General features: G+C 42.2%; 1 protein-coding gene across 3 annotated transcripts in view; it reads left to right on the top strand.

The window, feature by feature from the left end:
• fstl5 (follistatin-like 5) overlaps positions 1-18,441 on the top strand; it is a 570,108-nt gene that overhangs the window by 527,694 nt on the left and 23,973 nt on the right. For all 3 annotated transcript variants that reach the window (XM_072914911.1, XM_061976896.2, XM_061976895.2), the window contains 2 exons: positions 16,572-16,679; positions 16,745-16,869. In XM_072914911.1, the coding sequence (XP_072771012.1) occupies positions 16,572-16,679; positions 16,745-16,869 (233 nt within the window). The remainder of the gene's footprint in view (positions 1-16,571; positions 16,680-16,744; positions 16,870-18,441) is intronic.

Raw genomic sequence — 18,441 nt, 5'->3', positions numbered from 1 at the left:
AAACACAGACTACCTGATTATAAATTGTCTGAAATGAACGTATATTGTAAGTTAAAGTGGAGTGGTATTTTTTTTTTGTACGACACCTACTGGCCACAATGATTCATTAAGTTAAGCTCATGACGGAGTAAGTCGAACGATGCGGACACGTTTATTACTGGATACTGACTAAAACACATCTGCCTTGGAGACGTTGTATGTGAAGTAATATAAATGATAATGATAAATGGGTTGTACTTGTATAGCGCTTTTCTACCTTTAAGGTACTCAAAGCGCTTTGACAGTATTACCACATTCACCCATTCACACACACATTCACACACTAATGGCGGGAGCTGCCATGCAAGGCGCTAACGAGCAGCCATCAGGAGCAAGGGTGAAGTGTCTTGCCCAAGGACACAACGGACGTGACTCGGATGGTAGAAGGTGGGGATTGAACCCCAGTAACCAGCAACACTCCGATTGCTGGCACGGCCACTCTATCAACTTCGCCACGCCGTATGCAACTATGCAACTATAATTATTTGATGCTTGTTTTGTTGATAAAGGTGCTGTTTTGGGCTGCAATATTGTTTAATTAAGAACACTTGTTATGTATGTCAAGCATGTGTGCTTAGCTGTTGTGTAGCTGCGACCTTCTAGTAGCCTATAGCCTACTATGTTTACCTATGACTTGACTAAAATAGAAGACCAAGCTTGTGTTCTTATTGGAGGACATTTCCAATAGGGATATGGCCACATTCCTGAGTGGGCCTGGTGTGAGAGGAAGAGTGGGGGGAATCACTTTGCAATGCAGTCTGCTAAAAATGATGGAAAGTGCCAATCTACATAGCAACGAATGGAGCCGTATGAATCCTCTTCCTACTCTAGATGTTTACTGTCTATACAGCTGTGCACAGGCGAACATGCTGCAGGACTGCTTGTATCCGAGATTTTAGAAGCAAGTCCATAAACATGGGCTCAGGAACACTTCCGAAAGCCACTTTATCAACAACACCCAGAAAGGCTTCGCTGGCCCCGAGCTCATCGAAGATGGACTGATGCAAAGTGGAAAAGTTTTCTGTGGTCTGACGAGTCCACATTCCAATTTTTTTTTGGAAACTGTGGACGTCGTGTCCTCTGGAACAAAGAGGAAAAGAACCATCCGGATTGTTATAGGGTCAACGTTGATGGTATGGGGGTGTATTAGTGCCCAAGACATGGGTACTATTAATGCTGAAAGGTACATATAGGTTTTGGAGCAACATATGTTGCCATCCAAGCAACGTTATCATGGACGCCCCTGCTTATTTATATTTTTTGGCCACTGTAACATTATACACAGTTTGAAAATAGGAAAATAAAACACTGTACTTTAACTGGGGGCGGCGTGGCTTGGTCGGTTGTTAGAGCAGCCCTGCCAGCAACTTGAGGGTTGCAGGTTTGATACCCGCTTTTGCCATCCCTGTCATTGCTGTTGTGTCCTTGGGCAAGACACTTTACCCACATGTGCCGCCCACGCTGCTTTGAATGTAGCTTAAAGATGTAGATAATGGCTTTCACTATTTAAAGCGCTTAAAATCTCTAGAAAAAAGCGCTATATAAATAGAATTCACTTCACTAATCAAGTGATTATTTGGCGTACCACTAGGGGAAGCAAAGGGTTGTACGGTATACCAGTACTAGAATAGAATCGCGGTACTAATGAATCAAAAAACGGTACAATACTCTGTTTGAAAAGTACCAGAGGAGCATGTTGGGCAGCGCAAACACACAGAGTACTTACAAGCAGACACAGTGTGTAGACAGAAAAGGGAGAATGGACGCATTTTGGTGTAAAAAGTAAAGATAAAGGTGAAGTTATAACACTGAAACACCCTCAGGAAGAGGTGCTTTAAGACATCCATGCGCCGTCTGCAGTGTTGTAGCTCCTTCTAAATCACTAATCCTTGTCTCCATGGCGACAAATAAAGTACATTTCTTACGAGTATCATTATCACTGGAGGACGAGGAATTGCTAAAAATGCTTCACTACACACCGTAGGAGGACACAATAGCTCACCGGAGTCACAATGTAAACAAACGCCATGGGTGGATCTACACCTGACATCCACTGTAATGATACCAAGTACAGGAGTGTATCTAGTCAATATTACTCTGATTACATCAATATTTTTGATCGTCACAAATTCTTTTTTTCCTTTTTTAAAAATGGTTTATTATGTTTATAAAGTCAGTAAATGCGTCCCTGGACACATGAGGACTTTGAATATGACCAATGTATGATCCTGTAACTACTTGGTATCGGATCGATACCTAAACGTGTGGTATCATCCAAAACTAATGTAAAGTATCAAACAAGAGAAGAATCAGTGATTATTACATTTTAACAGAAGTGTAGATAGAACACGTTAAAACAGAAAATAAGCGAATATTAACAGTAAATGAACAAGTGGATTAATAATCAATTTTTACAGTTTGTCCCTCATAATGTGTACAAATTAATAGGTGTATAAATGACACAATATGTTACTGCATATGTCAGCAGACTAATTAGGAGTCTTTGTTTGTTTACTTACTACTAAAAGACAAGTTGTCTAGTATGGTCACCATTTTATTTAAGGACTAAATTACAATAATAAACATATGTTGCATGTACCCTAAGATTTTTTTCTTTAATTAAAGACAATAATTACATTTTTTTGTGGTCCTCTTTATTTAGAAAAGTATCGAAATATGTTTTGGTACCGGTACTAAAGTATTGGTATGGGGCCAGCCCTACACTGCAAAAAGTGAAATCTAAGTAAGATGAAATATGTCAAATAAGGGTGATATTTGCTTATTTTCTGTCTGATAAGATAATTATTTTCAGTAAGCAGATTTTATGTTAGAGTGTTTTACTTGTTTTAAGTGTTTTGGTCCTAAATGATGTTAGTAAGATATTACAGCTTGTTGCTGAGATTTGATGACCTATATTGAGTAAAACATGCTTGAAACTAGAATATCATCTGTTGCAAAGCTGTGTCATCAACACTCACAAGTATAAAACTACTTTTTTAAAGTAATAATTTCTTACTTCAAGCATGAAAACAAAAATCATCCATCCATCCATTTTCTACCGCTTATTCCCTTTGGGGTCGCGGGGGGCGCTGGAGCCTATCTCAGCTACAATCGGGCAGAAGGCGGGGTACACCCTGGACAAGTCGCCATCTCATCACAGGGCCAACACAGATAGACAGACAACATTCACACTCACATTCACACCCTAGGGCCAATTTAGTGTTGCCAATCAACTTATCCCCAGGTGCATGTCTTTGGAAGTGGGAGGAAGCCGGAGTACCCGGAGGGAACCCACGCAGTCATGATGTATGCATATCATTATGTCAAGATAATGGCACCAGCATTTACTTCATTTAAGAATATTTTTCAACATATTTTTTTCTACCAAGAAAAGTGCACTTGTTATTAGTGAGAATATACTTATTTTAAGGTATTTTTGGGTTCATTGAGGTTAGCTAATTAGGGACCGAGTCCTTTTGGGACAGAGGACCCTATTGAATTTCTAGCGTTTTATTATTATACCGCCACCTCTTTGAGCTGTAATTTGGCCCCCTTAACATGCTTCAAAACTCACCAAATTGGACACACATCAGGACTGGCGAAAATTGCGATATAATCAAAAAACCAAACCCCAAAACTCAAAATTGCGCTCTAGCGCCCCCTAGGAAGAAAACACAGACAAAACTGCCTGTAACTCCCAGTAGGAATGTCGTAGAGACATGAAACAACAATCCCTATGTAGGTCTCACTTAGACCTATCTTTCATTCACTGACAACCCCCAGCAAAACTCAGCAGGAAGTTTGCAATTCCCCCTTCAAAACAAAAGTTGAGTAAAAACAGTCACCTTTTTTCAAACATTATCTCCTCTGAGCGCATTTGTCATGTCGGCTTCAAATTAGCCCAGGAGAGAGATTGAACCCGTCTGATTAAAAGTTGATGAAAGAGTTTTAATTACTGCTTCGGTTTGGATTTTATGAGCCTTCAAAGTCGGCCCCGTCCATCGCTGCTTGCAGCTTTAATTTCACTTGTTTTGGAAAGTCTTGACAAACCAAATTTCTTGTTCTATTGGCAGATAGTTGTGCTTAGAATAAAATACCTCTCATTTTTGTTTTGTTTTTTCTTGTTTTTGAACACTGACTTTTTGCAGTGTACTAAGAGCATTGTGCAGGTGATGGCAGAACAGTCCCTGTAGAGATTACAACTTTTGTTTTGTTTTTCCACCCAAGTGCCTGCAAGTTCACTCGTCCATGTCATTGGCTTTGTGGGCGTGTAGTCCAGGTCCTCCACAGATGGCAGTTTACAGCTCCCAGGTCTCACGGGGGAGGCGCCGCTAAGCAGGCTGAGCTCCCAAAAAACTGTCACCGGCTCATTATTCAGGCCGCCTGGAGGTTGAGCTTCAGCGCCTTGTATTAGCAGCCGTTAATTAACCACCTGAACCTCCTGCCTCCAGTCGCAGGAAAAGGCACGTACTCGCGCTTTCACTTTCCCTTTTGAACGCTCTGAAGCAGGGATGTGGCGATGCATCAATGAAGCGGTCAGATCTGCTGGCTTCCCTCCCGTCCTTGCAATGTGGTTCAACGGAGCAGGAAACGGCACATGTTAACTAGTTTTATTGTCAATAAAGATGAGCGTGGCGGCAGACGCAGTCGTGAGCAATAGTGAGCAATAACTAAAAAGCATGTGGTCAACCTCGTAAGGCCACTGCTGCGACGTTAAAAACGCACTTTATAATGTGAGCATTTTCATTTAAAACATGCGTCTCCCTTTTATAGCGCATGTCAGGTTCAAACACTGATGACATCTATTAAACAAGACAAGAAGCAAAGAATCAAACAGAGACAGAATTAAATTTGGACTCAATTTTGAGGAGAAACGCGGCGACTGTACTCTCTACAGTCTTCCACCACGCTCTGACGAAAAAGGTTTATGTCTCCTCCTTTATTTGGACACTCCCTGTTTACACATTAACATCTGCTTCCAAAGGAATGGGGGGTATGTAAAAAGCTCTTGTTTTTGGTCACATTGAAAACAAAATAAAAAGATGCCTCGGGCTTGGGCTAGTCCTGGATTCAGGTTGGGCAGGTCTTCGATGACAATAGATAAACCCCTCCCGTCTCATCCCATCGTACACAATGGAATTTTCCAAGCCTTTGCTTGGTGCAACAAAAACAGCCTCTAGTCTGTTCATTGGGAACTCAGAATGGAAAGTTTTTTGATAATTTAAATACAATTTTTCTGACAGCGCACTTTCTGCATCCTCCAGAGAAATAAATACTATTATTAGCCTCTTAAGCACGAAGGAACCATGTTCTTGGACATTTGTTTCATGGTTACAGTAGATACGCACTGCCATAAAGTGGTGCACAAAGAAAGATTCCCATCCAAAATGTGATCTTTTTCCATCTCGATTCTAAATCGATTCATATCGTAAAAAATGTTTTTTTATTTAAATATTAATAATATTATATGAATATATTCATATATACAGTCGTGGTCAAAAGTTTACATACACTTAATGTCATGGCTGTCTTGAGTTTCCAATCATTTCTACAACTGTTATTTTTTTGTGATAGAGTGATTGGAGCACATACTTGTTGGACACAAAAAACATTCATGAAGTCCACAATAAAATAAGAAGCCTTATTTGGACATTCACATGTGGACTAAAATTAGCTCTCTCACGAGAAGAGGCAATAAAACCAGGCTTCGAAATGCAAAAGTGATAGCTCTATCCTGGAGGAGAGACTCCATGTTTATCTTAAACGTCAACCTACAAGTTATGGGCATACATCTGTTGTCCAAAGTGTGCATACACTTGTAAAGAACATAATGTCATGGCTGTCTTGAGTTTCCAATCATTTCTACAACTCTTATTTTTTTGTGATAGAGTGATTGGAGCACATTCTTGGTGGTCACAAAAAACATTCATGAAGTTTGCTTCTTTTATGAATTTATTATGGGTCTACTGAAATTGTGAGCAAATGTGCTTGGTCAAAAGTATACATACAACAATGTTAATATTTTTCAGCAAAACAGGCCCAGAGCATAATACTACCACCACCATGCTTGGTGGTGGTAGTATTATGCTCTGGGCCTGTTTTGCTGCCAATGGAACTGCTGCTTTACAGAGAGTAAATGGGACAATGAAAAAGGAGGATTACCTCCAAATTCTTCAGGACAAGCTAAAATCATCAGCCCGGAGGTTGGGTCTTGGGCGCAGTTGGGTGTTCCAACAGGACAATGACCCCAAACACACCTCAAAAGTGGTAAAGGAATGGCTAAATCAGGCTAGAATGAAGGTTTTAGAATGGCCTTCCCAAAGTCCTGACTTAAACGTGTGGACAATGCTGAAGAAACAAGTCCATGTCGGAAAACCAACACATTTAGCTGAACTGCACCAATTTTGTCAAGAGGAGTGGTCAAAAATTCAAGCAGAAGCTTGTGGATGGCTACCAAAAGCGCCTTATTGCAGTGAAACTTGCCAAGGGACATTTAAGCAAATATTAACATTGCTGTATGTATACTTTTGACCCAGCACATTTGCTCACCTTTTCAGTAGACCCATAATAAATTCATAAAAGAACCAAACTTCATGAATGTTTTTTGTGACCAACAAATATATGCTCCAATCACTCTATCACAAAAAAAATAGCAGTTGTAGAAATGATTGGAAACTCAAGACAGCCATGACATGATGTTCTTTACACGTATATGTACACTTTTGACCACAACTGTATCCATCCATGCATCCATCTTCTTCCGCTTATCCGAGGTCGGGTCGCGGGGGCAGCAGCCTAAGCAGGGAAGCCCAGACTTCCCTCTCCCCAGCCACTTCGTCCAGCTCTTCCCGGGGATCCCGAGGCGTTCCCAGGCCAGCCGGGAGACATAGTCTTCTCGACGTGTCCTGGGTCTTCCCCGTGGCCTCCTACCGGTCGGACGTGCCCTAAACACCTCCCTAGGGAGGCGATCGGGTGGCATCCTGACCAGATGCCCGAACCACCTCATCTGGCTCCTCTCCATGTGGAGGAGCAGCGGCTTTACTTTGAGCTCCCCCCGGATGACAGAGCTTCTCATCCTATCTCTAAGGGAGAGCCCCGCCACCCGGCGGAGGAAACTCATTTCAGCCGCTTGTACCCGGGATCTTGTCCTTTCGGTCATGACCCAAAGCTCATGACCATAGGTGAGGATGGGAACGTAGATCGACCGGTAAATTGAGAGCTTTGCCTTCCGGCTCAGCTCCTTCTTCACCACAACGGATCGATACAGCGTCCGCATTACTGAAGACGCCGCACCGAGCCGCCTGTCAATCTCACGATCCACTCTTCCCTCACTCGTGAACAAGACTCCGAGGTACTTGAACTCCTCCACTTGGGGCAAGATCTCCTCCCCAACCGGGAGATGGCACTCCACCCTTTTCCGGGCGAGAACCATGTACTCGGACTTGGAGGTGCTGATTCTCATCCCAGTCGCTTCACACTCGGCTGCGAACCGATCCAGCGAGAGCTGAAGATCCTGGCCAGATGAAGCCATCAGGACCACATCATCTGCAAAAAGCAGAGACCTAATCCTGCAGCCACCAAACCAGATCCCCTCAACGCCTTGACTGCGCCTAGAAATCCTGTCCATAAAAGTTATGAACAGAATCGGTGACAAAGGGCAGCCTTGGCGGAGTCCAACCCTCACTGGAAACGTGTCCGACTTACTGCCGGCAATGCGGACCAAGCTCTGACACTGATCATACAGGGAGCGTACCGCCAAAATCAGACAGTCCGATACCCCATACTCTCTGAGCACTCCCCACAGGACTTCCCGAGGGACACGGTCGAATGCCTTCTCCAAGTCTACAAAGCACATGTAGACTGGTTGGGCAAACTCCCATGCACCCTCAAGGACCCTGCCGAGAGTATAGAGCTGGTCCACAGTTCCACGACCAGGACGAAAACCACACTGTTCCTCCTGAATCCGAGGTTCGACTATCCAGCGTAGCCTCCTCTCCAGTACACCTGAATAGACCTTACCGGGAAGGCTGAGGAGTGTGATCCCACGATAGTTAGAACACACCCTCCGATGCCCCTTCTTAAAGAGAGGAACCACCACCCCGGTCTGCCAATCCAGAGGTACTGCCCCCGATGTCCATGCGATGCTGCAGAGTCTTGTCAACCAAGACAGCCCCACAGCATCCAGAGCCTTAAGGAACTCCGGGCGGTGTACGTTTCCTACAATATTCTGTCTCATCTTTCTCACCCAGCTGTGTATCGTGCCAGAACAACGAAATGCTCTTCCATAAGATAGCAGAAGCTACGTGGCTAACCTGCCTCCACCCCGGCTGTTTAGTTGTGTGGTTGATGTTTCCAGCCACATGTTTGCCATTTCAAGAGCTCCATAAAACAGCAGGATGGTTTTATGTGAGTCATCCCTCAGCCTCTGAAAAACTCCTTTGTCAAGGCCGAGAACCTCTAGAAGAGTCCATAGCCACGAACATCACTGCAACACCTGTTTCCTCCTGTGACTACATGCCCTGAGATTAGTGTCACGCTCCCTCGGGTTCTGTCAGCCGTGCGCATGTAAACAGTCCGATTAGCGCTCTCTCCTCAAACGTGTTTATTAAAAGTGCGTCTGTTGGGATTGCGGGAAAGGCTGCCGTCATTTTTCATCCGTGCTCCGACTTGCTGTCACTGTCTGAACAAGCCCTCTGCATGGAGATGTAATGAGGACTGTTACACACACACACACACACACACACACACACACACGCACACACACACACGCACACACACACACACACACACACACACACACACACACACACACACACACACACACACACACACACACACACACACACCTCTTCTGTACTTTGGAGTGATGTACACTTTAGGGCTGTCAAACGATTAAAATATTTAATTGCGATTAATCACATTTTGTTAATAGAATATTCAAAAATTAATGACAATAATCGCAGAATGATATCATTTTTCATCATTAGTACCGTATTTCCAGACTATAAGGCGCACTTAAAATATGTTTTTTTCTCAAAACTTGACAGTGCGCCTTATAACACGGTGCACCTGATGTACGTAATAATTCTGATTGTCTTTACGGACCTCAAAGCTATTTTATTTGGTACATGGTGAAATGATAAGTGTGATCAGTAGATGGTTGGGGGGGCGTGGTTAAGAGGGGAGGAGTATATTTACAGCTAGAATTCACCAAGTCAAGTATTTCATTCATATATATATATATATATATATATATATATATATATATATATATATATATATATATATAAATAAAAGAAATACTTGAATTTCAGCGTTCATTTATTTACACATATACTTGTTGGGTTAAGGGTTGAATTGTCCATCCTTGTTCTATTCTCTTTCACTATTTATCTAACCATGCTGAACACCCTCTCTGATGATGCATTGCTGTGTTTCACGCACAAAAGTCCATCCATCCATCCATTTTCTACCGCTTATTCCCTTTGGGGTTGCGGGGGGCGCTGGAGCCTATCTCAGCTACAATCGGGTGGAAGGCGGTGTACACCCTGGACAAGTCGCCATCTAATCGCAAGGCCACGCACAAAAGTGCTTTCATCAAATGCACTAGATGGCAGTATTGTCCTGTTTAAGAGTGTCACAACGAACTGACGAACTGCTTTACGGTAGACGAAAACGTGACTGCTGTTGTTGTGTTTTGTTACCGCGCTGGGAGGACGTTAATGAAACTGCCTAACAATAAACCCACATAAGAAACCAAGAACTCGCCCTCGGTCATTCTACAGTTATAACGTCATTGGGCAGGCACGCCGTTTATATTATGGAAAATTCTGGGAGATTTTCGGGAGATAATTTGTCCCGGGAGGTTTTCGGGAGAGGCGCTGAATTTTGGGAGTCTCCCGGAAAATCCGGGAGGGTTTGCAAGTATGGTGTTCATTTATATACTGTAATGCAACCTTACAAGGCATGAGAAGGTAAACAAAAGTGAATTTGTACTACGACGCCATCTTAGATGACATGGCAAATTATCGCTAATGAGCATGACAAAGATCTCATTATACATCACAAATCGTAAATTTAGCTTGAAATATTATAGACAAAAAACAAGTTTCAAAGTTCAACTTAGGATACATACCGGTGATGCAATCTTAAACAAAATATATATGCAGTATTTCTTGGAAAAGAACCACCATAAAGTACGTGCTGGCACCGTAGATTTCTCTGCTTGGCTTAAGCAACTTCCGGTCAATAAAGTTTGATTCAAAGTACACACTTCTCAAAGATGTAGTAACTGCCCTGACCACATGATGGCGACAAATACACATGTAATAATGTTAATTAAATAACAAGCAATAAGCACAACACACTTCAACAACAAGAGTTTACAACTTTTAGTTGTAACAGAACACCTCTATTCATTGTTGTATTTGAAAGTGCAATGCTTTGCAGCCAGTAGCACAGCCTTTGAAGGAGCATAGGTATGGGCAGAGTAATATTCTGGGTTGGAGTCAATAACCAGGCGAGGTGATGAAGTTACGTCTCTTTACTTCATACTTCAGAACCGACTCCCACACTTGCCGTCAGGGAGCGCAATACAACGTAAACCGTTGGCCAACCAAAAAGGAACCACAGAACACTATACCCAACATTCACCAGGAGATGGCAACAAACAACTATTACAGGCAGCATCTGTAAAATTAAATTTGCAGGAAAGGAGTGAGTTTAGGGTTGAATTATCCATCCTCGTTCTATTCTCTGTCACCCGTCGTCACCATGACTGTGTCTCTCGTTCTTCTGCTTCGTCTCCTTCTTGTTGTGTGTGCAGTTGTGCACTCGCCAAAAGCCGTAGATGTTATAACGTGACTGGGCCGGCACGCTGTTTATATGGAGAAAAAGCGGACGTGACGACAGGCTGTCCTCACTCAGGTCCGCACAGACCTGGAGGGGGCATGCCTTAAGTTCGGCTGGAAATCGGGAGAAATTCGGGAGAATGGTTGTCCCGGGAGATTTTCGGGAGAGGAACTGAAATTCGGGAGTCTCCCGGAAAATTCGGGAGGGTTGGCAAGTATGGTTTCCAGAGGCTGAAATGTGGGTGTCAGGGACAGACGTGGAAGGAGATTTTTACAACAAAGTTCTAAAGTTTAGTGATATATCAGATGTAACAGATTGTAGGTGTTTTGTTTTTTTGTTTACCCTTCACGTTCATAATTCACTGTGTTGCATTCTTAATGCATTTCGCTTCATTGTAAAATATTTGGATGGAGGGGGGGGGTGATGTTCATATTATGTCAATATTCAGTGTTTTATCCTTCATAGTTAATATTGTAAATCCCACATTCTTTATTTTCATGTACATTCTGGGTGTCTCATTCAGTAAAAACATTTAAAATTCCATTCTGTTTTCTAAGGCGGTCTGTCATAACCTTTTTAGCTTTCAATCAGACATTATTGTGAGGTTCCTAAAAATCAGATATACCGGCCCCCAGACACATTTTTTGTCTAAATTTGGCCCCGTGGGTCAAAATAATTGCCCAGGCCTGAGCTACACCATGTTTAAATACCAGTTTCACACAATAATGTGGATTATTATGATCATGGATTGATTGTAGAATATATTTTGTAATGTAATCCTTGATATTTGTACTTGAATCAAAGCTTCTAATATTCTGTATATTACATGTTGTACAAGTTAATAATATTCATATCTCTGCATGACAATGTTTTAACCTTCTGTATTTATTATTAAAAAAATAATATTTAGCCTGCTAAACATTCTGTATTTGAGGACTCAATCAGAACATTTTATAAAACAATATAAACAACATTTCAGCCTGCCACAAAAATTAAGAAACAAACAAAACAAAACGTCTTTGACAACGCATGATCATAATGTAAGCCTTGTTTATTTTGTTACTGTAATTAGACCGGATGTAAAGCGTAGCACTTTTATTTTGAAGCCGGAAAAGTGTGATTGGTTTGAGAAAGTGGCTTGACACGTTGTGCAATTAAAAAGGTTATTTTCGACTTCTTGCCTGCCGCCTTTCATTTATGTTGAGCTTTCATGGTGTCTTACTAAACCAGGTACAGTAAAATCTATGTTTTATTATGTTATCATTGCACCTTAACTGTAATCTAAACAGGGAAGCAAAGCTCCACGCACCTCTGAACGACGTGCGCAGCAGGCGTTCGCTGCAGTGAAGACGGCTCACGGCAAAAAATGGTCTATTCTTGTCGGGAGAACGACTTGTCATGGGTTTGGACCTAATATTTCCATATTGTACCCTTTTCTTTAGCCACTTCTGCTTGCTATTTTCCCGCTTGTGGCTCTTCAGTTAATTAAGCCACATTCTACCACACTACACAATGCGTGTGCACTAAACGGCCATTAAAAAAATTATTATTGTGTTAACTTTGACAGCTCAAAGGATATTACTATCCACTGAACATGAGTCAACACATAACCATTCTTGTCTAAATCAGTTCCTCCAGGCTTTTTTGTCATTGTTGAGGCCTAAAATGTCTGAATTCGCTGCAGATTTTTCAGGAAATTGCAATATTTTATGGTTGTTGTTTTTTTGCAATAATGTTGAATTGTTATGATTTTATGAATTTGCTATCAAGTATTTCATTGTTCCCTGTAAACTTAACCTAAAAAAACCACAGTATTTTAAGAATTTCAAGTATTTCACTATGGACTGGACTCTCACACTATTATGTTAGAGCCACTATGGACTGGACTCTCACTATTATGTTAGATCCACTATGGACTGGACTCGCACTATTATGTTAGATCCACTAGGGACTGAACTTTCACTATTATGTTAGAGCCACTATGGACTGGACTCGCACTATTATGTTAGATCCCCTATGGACTGGACTCTCACTATTATGTTAGATCCACTATGGACTGGACTCTCACACTATTATGTTAGAGCCACTATGGACTGGACTCTCACTATTATGTTACATCCACTATGGACTGGACTCGCACTATTATGTTAGATCCACTATGGACAGGACTTTCACTATTATGTTAGATCCACTATGGACTGAAATCTCACACTATTATGTTAGATCCACTATGGACTGGACTCTCACACTATTATGCTAGATCCACTATGGACTGGACTCTCACTATTTTGTTAGATCCACTATGGACTGGACTCTCACTTATATGTTAGATCCACTATGGACTGGACTCTCACACTATTATGCTAGATCCACTATGGACTGGACTCTCACTATTATGTTAGATCCACTATGGACTGGACTCTCACTTATATGTTAGATCCACTATGGACTGGACTCTCACTATTATGTTAGATCCACTATAGACTGGACTCTCACACTATTATGTTAGATCCACTATGGACTGGACTCTTACACTATTATGGTAGATCCACTATGGACTGGACTCTCACTATTATGTTAGATCCACTATGGACTGGACTCTCACTTATATGTTAGATCCACTATGGACTGGACTCTCACTTATATGTTAGATCCACTATGGACTGGACTCTCACTTATATGTTAGATCCACTATGGACTGGACTCTCACTATTATGTTAGATTCACTATGGACTGGACTCTCACTTATATGTTAGATCCACTATGGACTGGACTCTCACTATTATGTTAGATCCACTATGGACTGGACTCTCACTTATATGTTAGATCCACTATGGACTGGACTCTCACTATTATGTTAGATTCACTATGGACTGGACTCTCACTAATATGCTAGATCCACTATGGACTGGACTCGCACTATTATGTTAGATCCACTATGGACTGGACTCTCACTATTATGTTAGATCCACTATGGACTGGACTCTCACACTATTATGTTAGATCCACTATGGACTGGACTCTCACACTATTATGTTAGATCCACTATGGACTGGACTCTCACTATTATGTTAGATCCACTATGGACTGGACTCTCACTTATATGTTAGATCCACTATGGACTGGACTCTCACTATTATGTTAGATCCACTATGGACTGGACTCTCACACTATTATGTTAGATCCACTATGGACTGGACTCTCACACTATTATGTTTGATCCACTATGGACTGGACTCTCACTATTATGTTAGATCCACTATGGACTGGGCTCTCACTATTATGTTAGATCCACTATGGACTGGAGTCTCACACTATTATGTTAGATCCACTATGGACTGGACTCTCACACTATTATGTTAGATCCACTATGGACTGGACTCTCACTATTATGTTAGATCCACTATGGACTGGACACTCACTATTATGTTAGATCCACTATGGACTGGACTCTCACTTATATGTTAGATCTACTATGGACTGGAGTCTCACACTATTATGTTAGATCCACTATGGACTGGACTCTCACAATGTTATGTTGGATCCACTATGAACTGGACTCTCACACTAGTATGTTAGATCCACTATGGACTGGACTCTCACTATTATGTTAGATCCACTATGGACTGGACTCTCACTTATATGTTAGATCCACTATGGACTGGACTCTCACTATTATGTTAGATCCCCTATGGACTTGACTCTCACTATTATGTTAGATCCACTATGGACTGGACTCTCACACTAGTATGTTAGATCCACTATGGACTGGACTCTCACTATAATGTTAGATCCACTATGGACTGGACTCTCACACTATTATGTTAGATCCACTATGGACTGGACTCTCACTATTATGTTAGATCCACTATGGACTGGACTCTCACACTATTATGTTAGATCCACTATGGACTGGACTCTCACTTATATGTTAGATTCACTATGGACTGGACTCACACTATTATGTTAGATCCCCTATGGACTGGACTCTCACTATTATGTTAGATCCACTATGGACTGGACTCTCACACTATAATGTTAGATCCACTATGGACTGGACTCTCACTCTTATGTTAGATCCACTATGGACTGGACTCTCACACTATAATGTTAGATCCACTATGGACTGGACTCTCACTATTATGTTGGATCCACTATGGACTGGACTCGCACTATAATGTTAGATCCACTATGGACTGGACTCTCACTATTATGTTAGATCCACTATGGACTGGAGTCCCACACTATTATGTTAGATCCACTATGGACTGGACTCTCACTATTATGTTAGCTCCACTATGGACTAGACTCTCACACTATTATGTTAGATCCACTATGGACTGGACTCTCACTATTATGTTAGATCCACTATGGACTGGACTCTCACTAATATGTTGGATCCACTATGGACTGGACTCTCACTATTATGTTAGATCCACTATGGACTGGACTCACACTTATATGTTAGATCTACTATGGACTGGGCTCTCACTATTATGTTAGATCCACTATGGACTGGACTCTCACTATTATGTTGGATCCACTATGAACTGTACTCTCACACTATTATGTTAGATCCACTATGGACTGGACTCTCACACTATTATGTTAGATCCACTATGGACTGGACTCTCACTATTATGTTAGATCCAATATGGACTGGACTCTCACTATTATGTTAGATCCACTATGGACTGGACTCTCACTATTATGTTAGATCCACTATGGACTGGACTCTCACAATATTATGCTGGATTCACTCGACGTCCATTGCACCGGTCGCCCGGTCCTCTCCAAGGTTTCTCATTGTCCCATTGGGTTGAGTTTTTCCTTGCCCTGATGTGGGATCCGAGCCGAGGATGTCGTTGTGGCTTGTGCAGCCCTTAGAGACACTTATGATTTAGGGTTATATAAGGGAAACATTGATTGATTGAAAACATTGAAGGAAATATAATATGACTCCTTTAATGCGCCCTATAGTCCGATGCGCCTCATATATGAAAAAAGATCGAAAATTGACCATTCATCGGCAGTGCGCCTTATAATACGGTGTGCCCTATGGTCCGGAAAAAACGGTATGTTAGAAAACTGATCACCAAGGGAGGGCGTTCTGATATGCTTCAGAATGTCACAGAACATGTGAAGTGAAGTGAAGTGAATTACATTTATATAGCGCTTTTTCTCAAGTGACTCAAAGTGCTTTACATAGTGAAAGCCAATAGCTCAGTTACATTTAAAGCAGTGTGGGTGGCACTGGGAGCAGGTGGGCAAAGTGTCTTGCCCAAGGACACAACAGCAGTGACTAGGATGGCGGAAGTTGCTGGCACGGCCGCTCTACCAACCGAGCTACACCGCCCAGATGATGTTGGAATTCATCTTTCCACTCAATGAACCACAGCTCCTTCGCCTTCGGTAGCAGTCGTGCATGCTACCAACGCCACCATACTTGATTGTAGGCAAGTACAAACCGCCTGCTTCTTTCCCTTCTTTTCTGTTCCGCACGGGACTCGATCCCGGGTCGTACATCATGAGAGAGAAGCGGTGTAGTAGCTTTGGGCTTTGAGCTTGTCTCCCATGCCGGACAACTCAGGTTTGAGGAAAAGAAGGTATTGAACCAGACAAGGGCTGTACTCACACTGCACTTTGGAGAAATAGCGTCTGAAGAATGTGTGGCCTTACAGACGGTCAGCACCGACCCGTACCCTGTGAAGCTGCACTACGACAAGTCTCGTGACCAGGTGTGGCTCCTCAGCTGGGGGGACCGGCAGAAGAACTACCCTACACTGCAGGTATTGTACTAGAGCATAAGTAAAACTGTCTGGTAGGATTCTAACGCCCCATTTCAATCCGACAGGTGATCAGTGAGGCCAGTGGAAAAGTCTCCCATCACACCGTCCACACGCAGCCAGTGGGACGACGCATCGACCGAGTGGACGACTTCTTTATCCCCCCGTCCGGCCTCATCGCCAACCACGTCAGGTGCGTGAGTCAACAATCTTCTCCGTGCAATTCCCTTCTGCACGTCCCTTCTCAATAAAATACTACAAACCTCGTTTCCATATGAGTTGGGAAATTGTGTTAGATGTAAATATAAACGGAATACAATGATTTGCAAATCATTTTCAACCCATATTCAGTTGAATATGTTACAAAAACAAGATCTTTTTTTTTGCAAATAATAATTCACTTAGAATTTAGGATAAGGCATGTTCACCACTGTGTTACATGGCCTTTCCTTTTAACAACACTCAGTAAACGTTTGGGAACTGAGGAGACACATTTTTTAAGCTTCTCAGGTGGAATTCTTTCCCATTCTTGCTTGATGTACAGCTTAAGTTGTTCAACAGTCCGGGGGTCTCCGTTGTGCTATTTTAGGCTTCATAATGCGCCACACATTTTCAATGGGAGACAGGTCTGGACTACAGGCAGGCCAGTCTAGTACCCGCACTCTTTTACTATGAAGCCATGTTGATGTAACACGTGGCTTGGCATTGTCTTGCTGAAATAAGCAGGGGCGTCCATGGTAACGTTGCTTGGATGGCAACATATGTTGCTCCAAAACCTGTATGTACTTTTCAGCATTAATGGCGCCTTCACAGATGTGTAAGTTGCCCATGTCTTGGGCACTAATACACCCCCATACCATCACACATGCTGCCTTTTACACTTTGCGCCTATAACAATCCGGATGGTTCTTTTCCTCTTTGGTCCGGAGGACACGACGTCCACAGTTTCCAAGAACAATTTGGAAATGTGGACTCGTCAGACCACAGAACACTTTTCCACTTTGTATCAGTCCATCTTAGATGAGCTCAGGCACAGCGAAGCCGACGGCGTTTCTGGGTGTTGTTGATAAAGGGTTTTCGCCTTGCATAGGAGAGTTTTAACTTGCACTTACAGATGTAGCGACCAACTGTAGTTACTGACAGTGGGTTTCTGAAGTGTTCCTGAGCCCATGTGGTTATATCCTTTACACACTGATGTCGCTTGTTGATGCAGTACAGCCTGAGGGATCGAAGGTCACGGGCTTAGCTGCTTACGAGCAGTGATTTTTCCAGATTCTCTGAAACCTTTGATGATATTACGGAGCGTATATGGTGAAATCCCTAAATTTCTTGCAATAGCTGGTTGAGAAAGGTTTTTCTTAAACTTTTCAACAATTTGCTCACACATTTGTTGACAAAGTGGTGACCTTCGCCCCATCCTTGTTTGTGAATGACTAAGCATTTCATGGAATCTAGTTTTATACCCAATCATGGCACCCACCTGTTCCCAATTTGCCTGTTCACCTGTGGGATGTTCCAAATAAGTCTTTGATGAGCATTCCTCAACTTTATCAGTATTTATTGCCAACTTTCCCAACTTCTTTGTTACGTGTTGCTGGTATCAAATTCTAAAGTTAATGATTAAGTTTATCACTTTGAACATCAAATATGTTGTCTTTGTAGCATATTCAATTGAATATATATATATTGAAAATGATTTGCAAATCATTGTATTCCGTTTATATTTACATCTAACACAATTTTCCAACTCATAAGGAAACGGGGT

The sequence above is a fragment of the Nerophis lumbriciformis genome, linkage group LG16 (assembly GCF_033978685.3).
Source record: "Nerophis lumbriciformis linkage group LG16, RoL_Nlum_v2.1, whole genome shotgun sequence".
Classification (NCBI taxonomy): domain Eukaryota; kingdom Metazoa; phylum Chordata; class Actinopteri; order Syngnathiformes; family Syngnathidae; genus Nerophis; species Nerophis lumbriciformis.
This window is presented reverse-complemented; position numbering and strand designations above follow the sequence as displayed.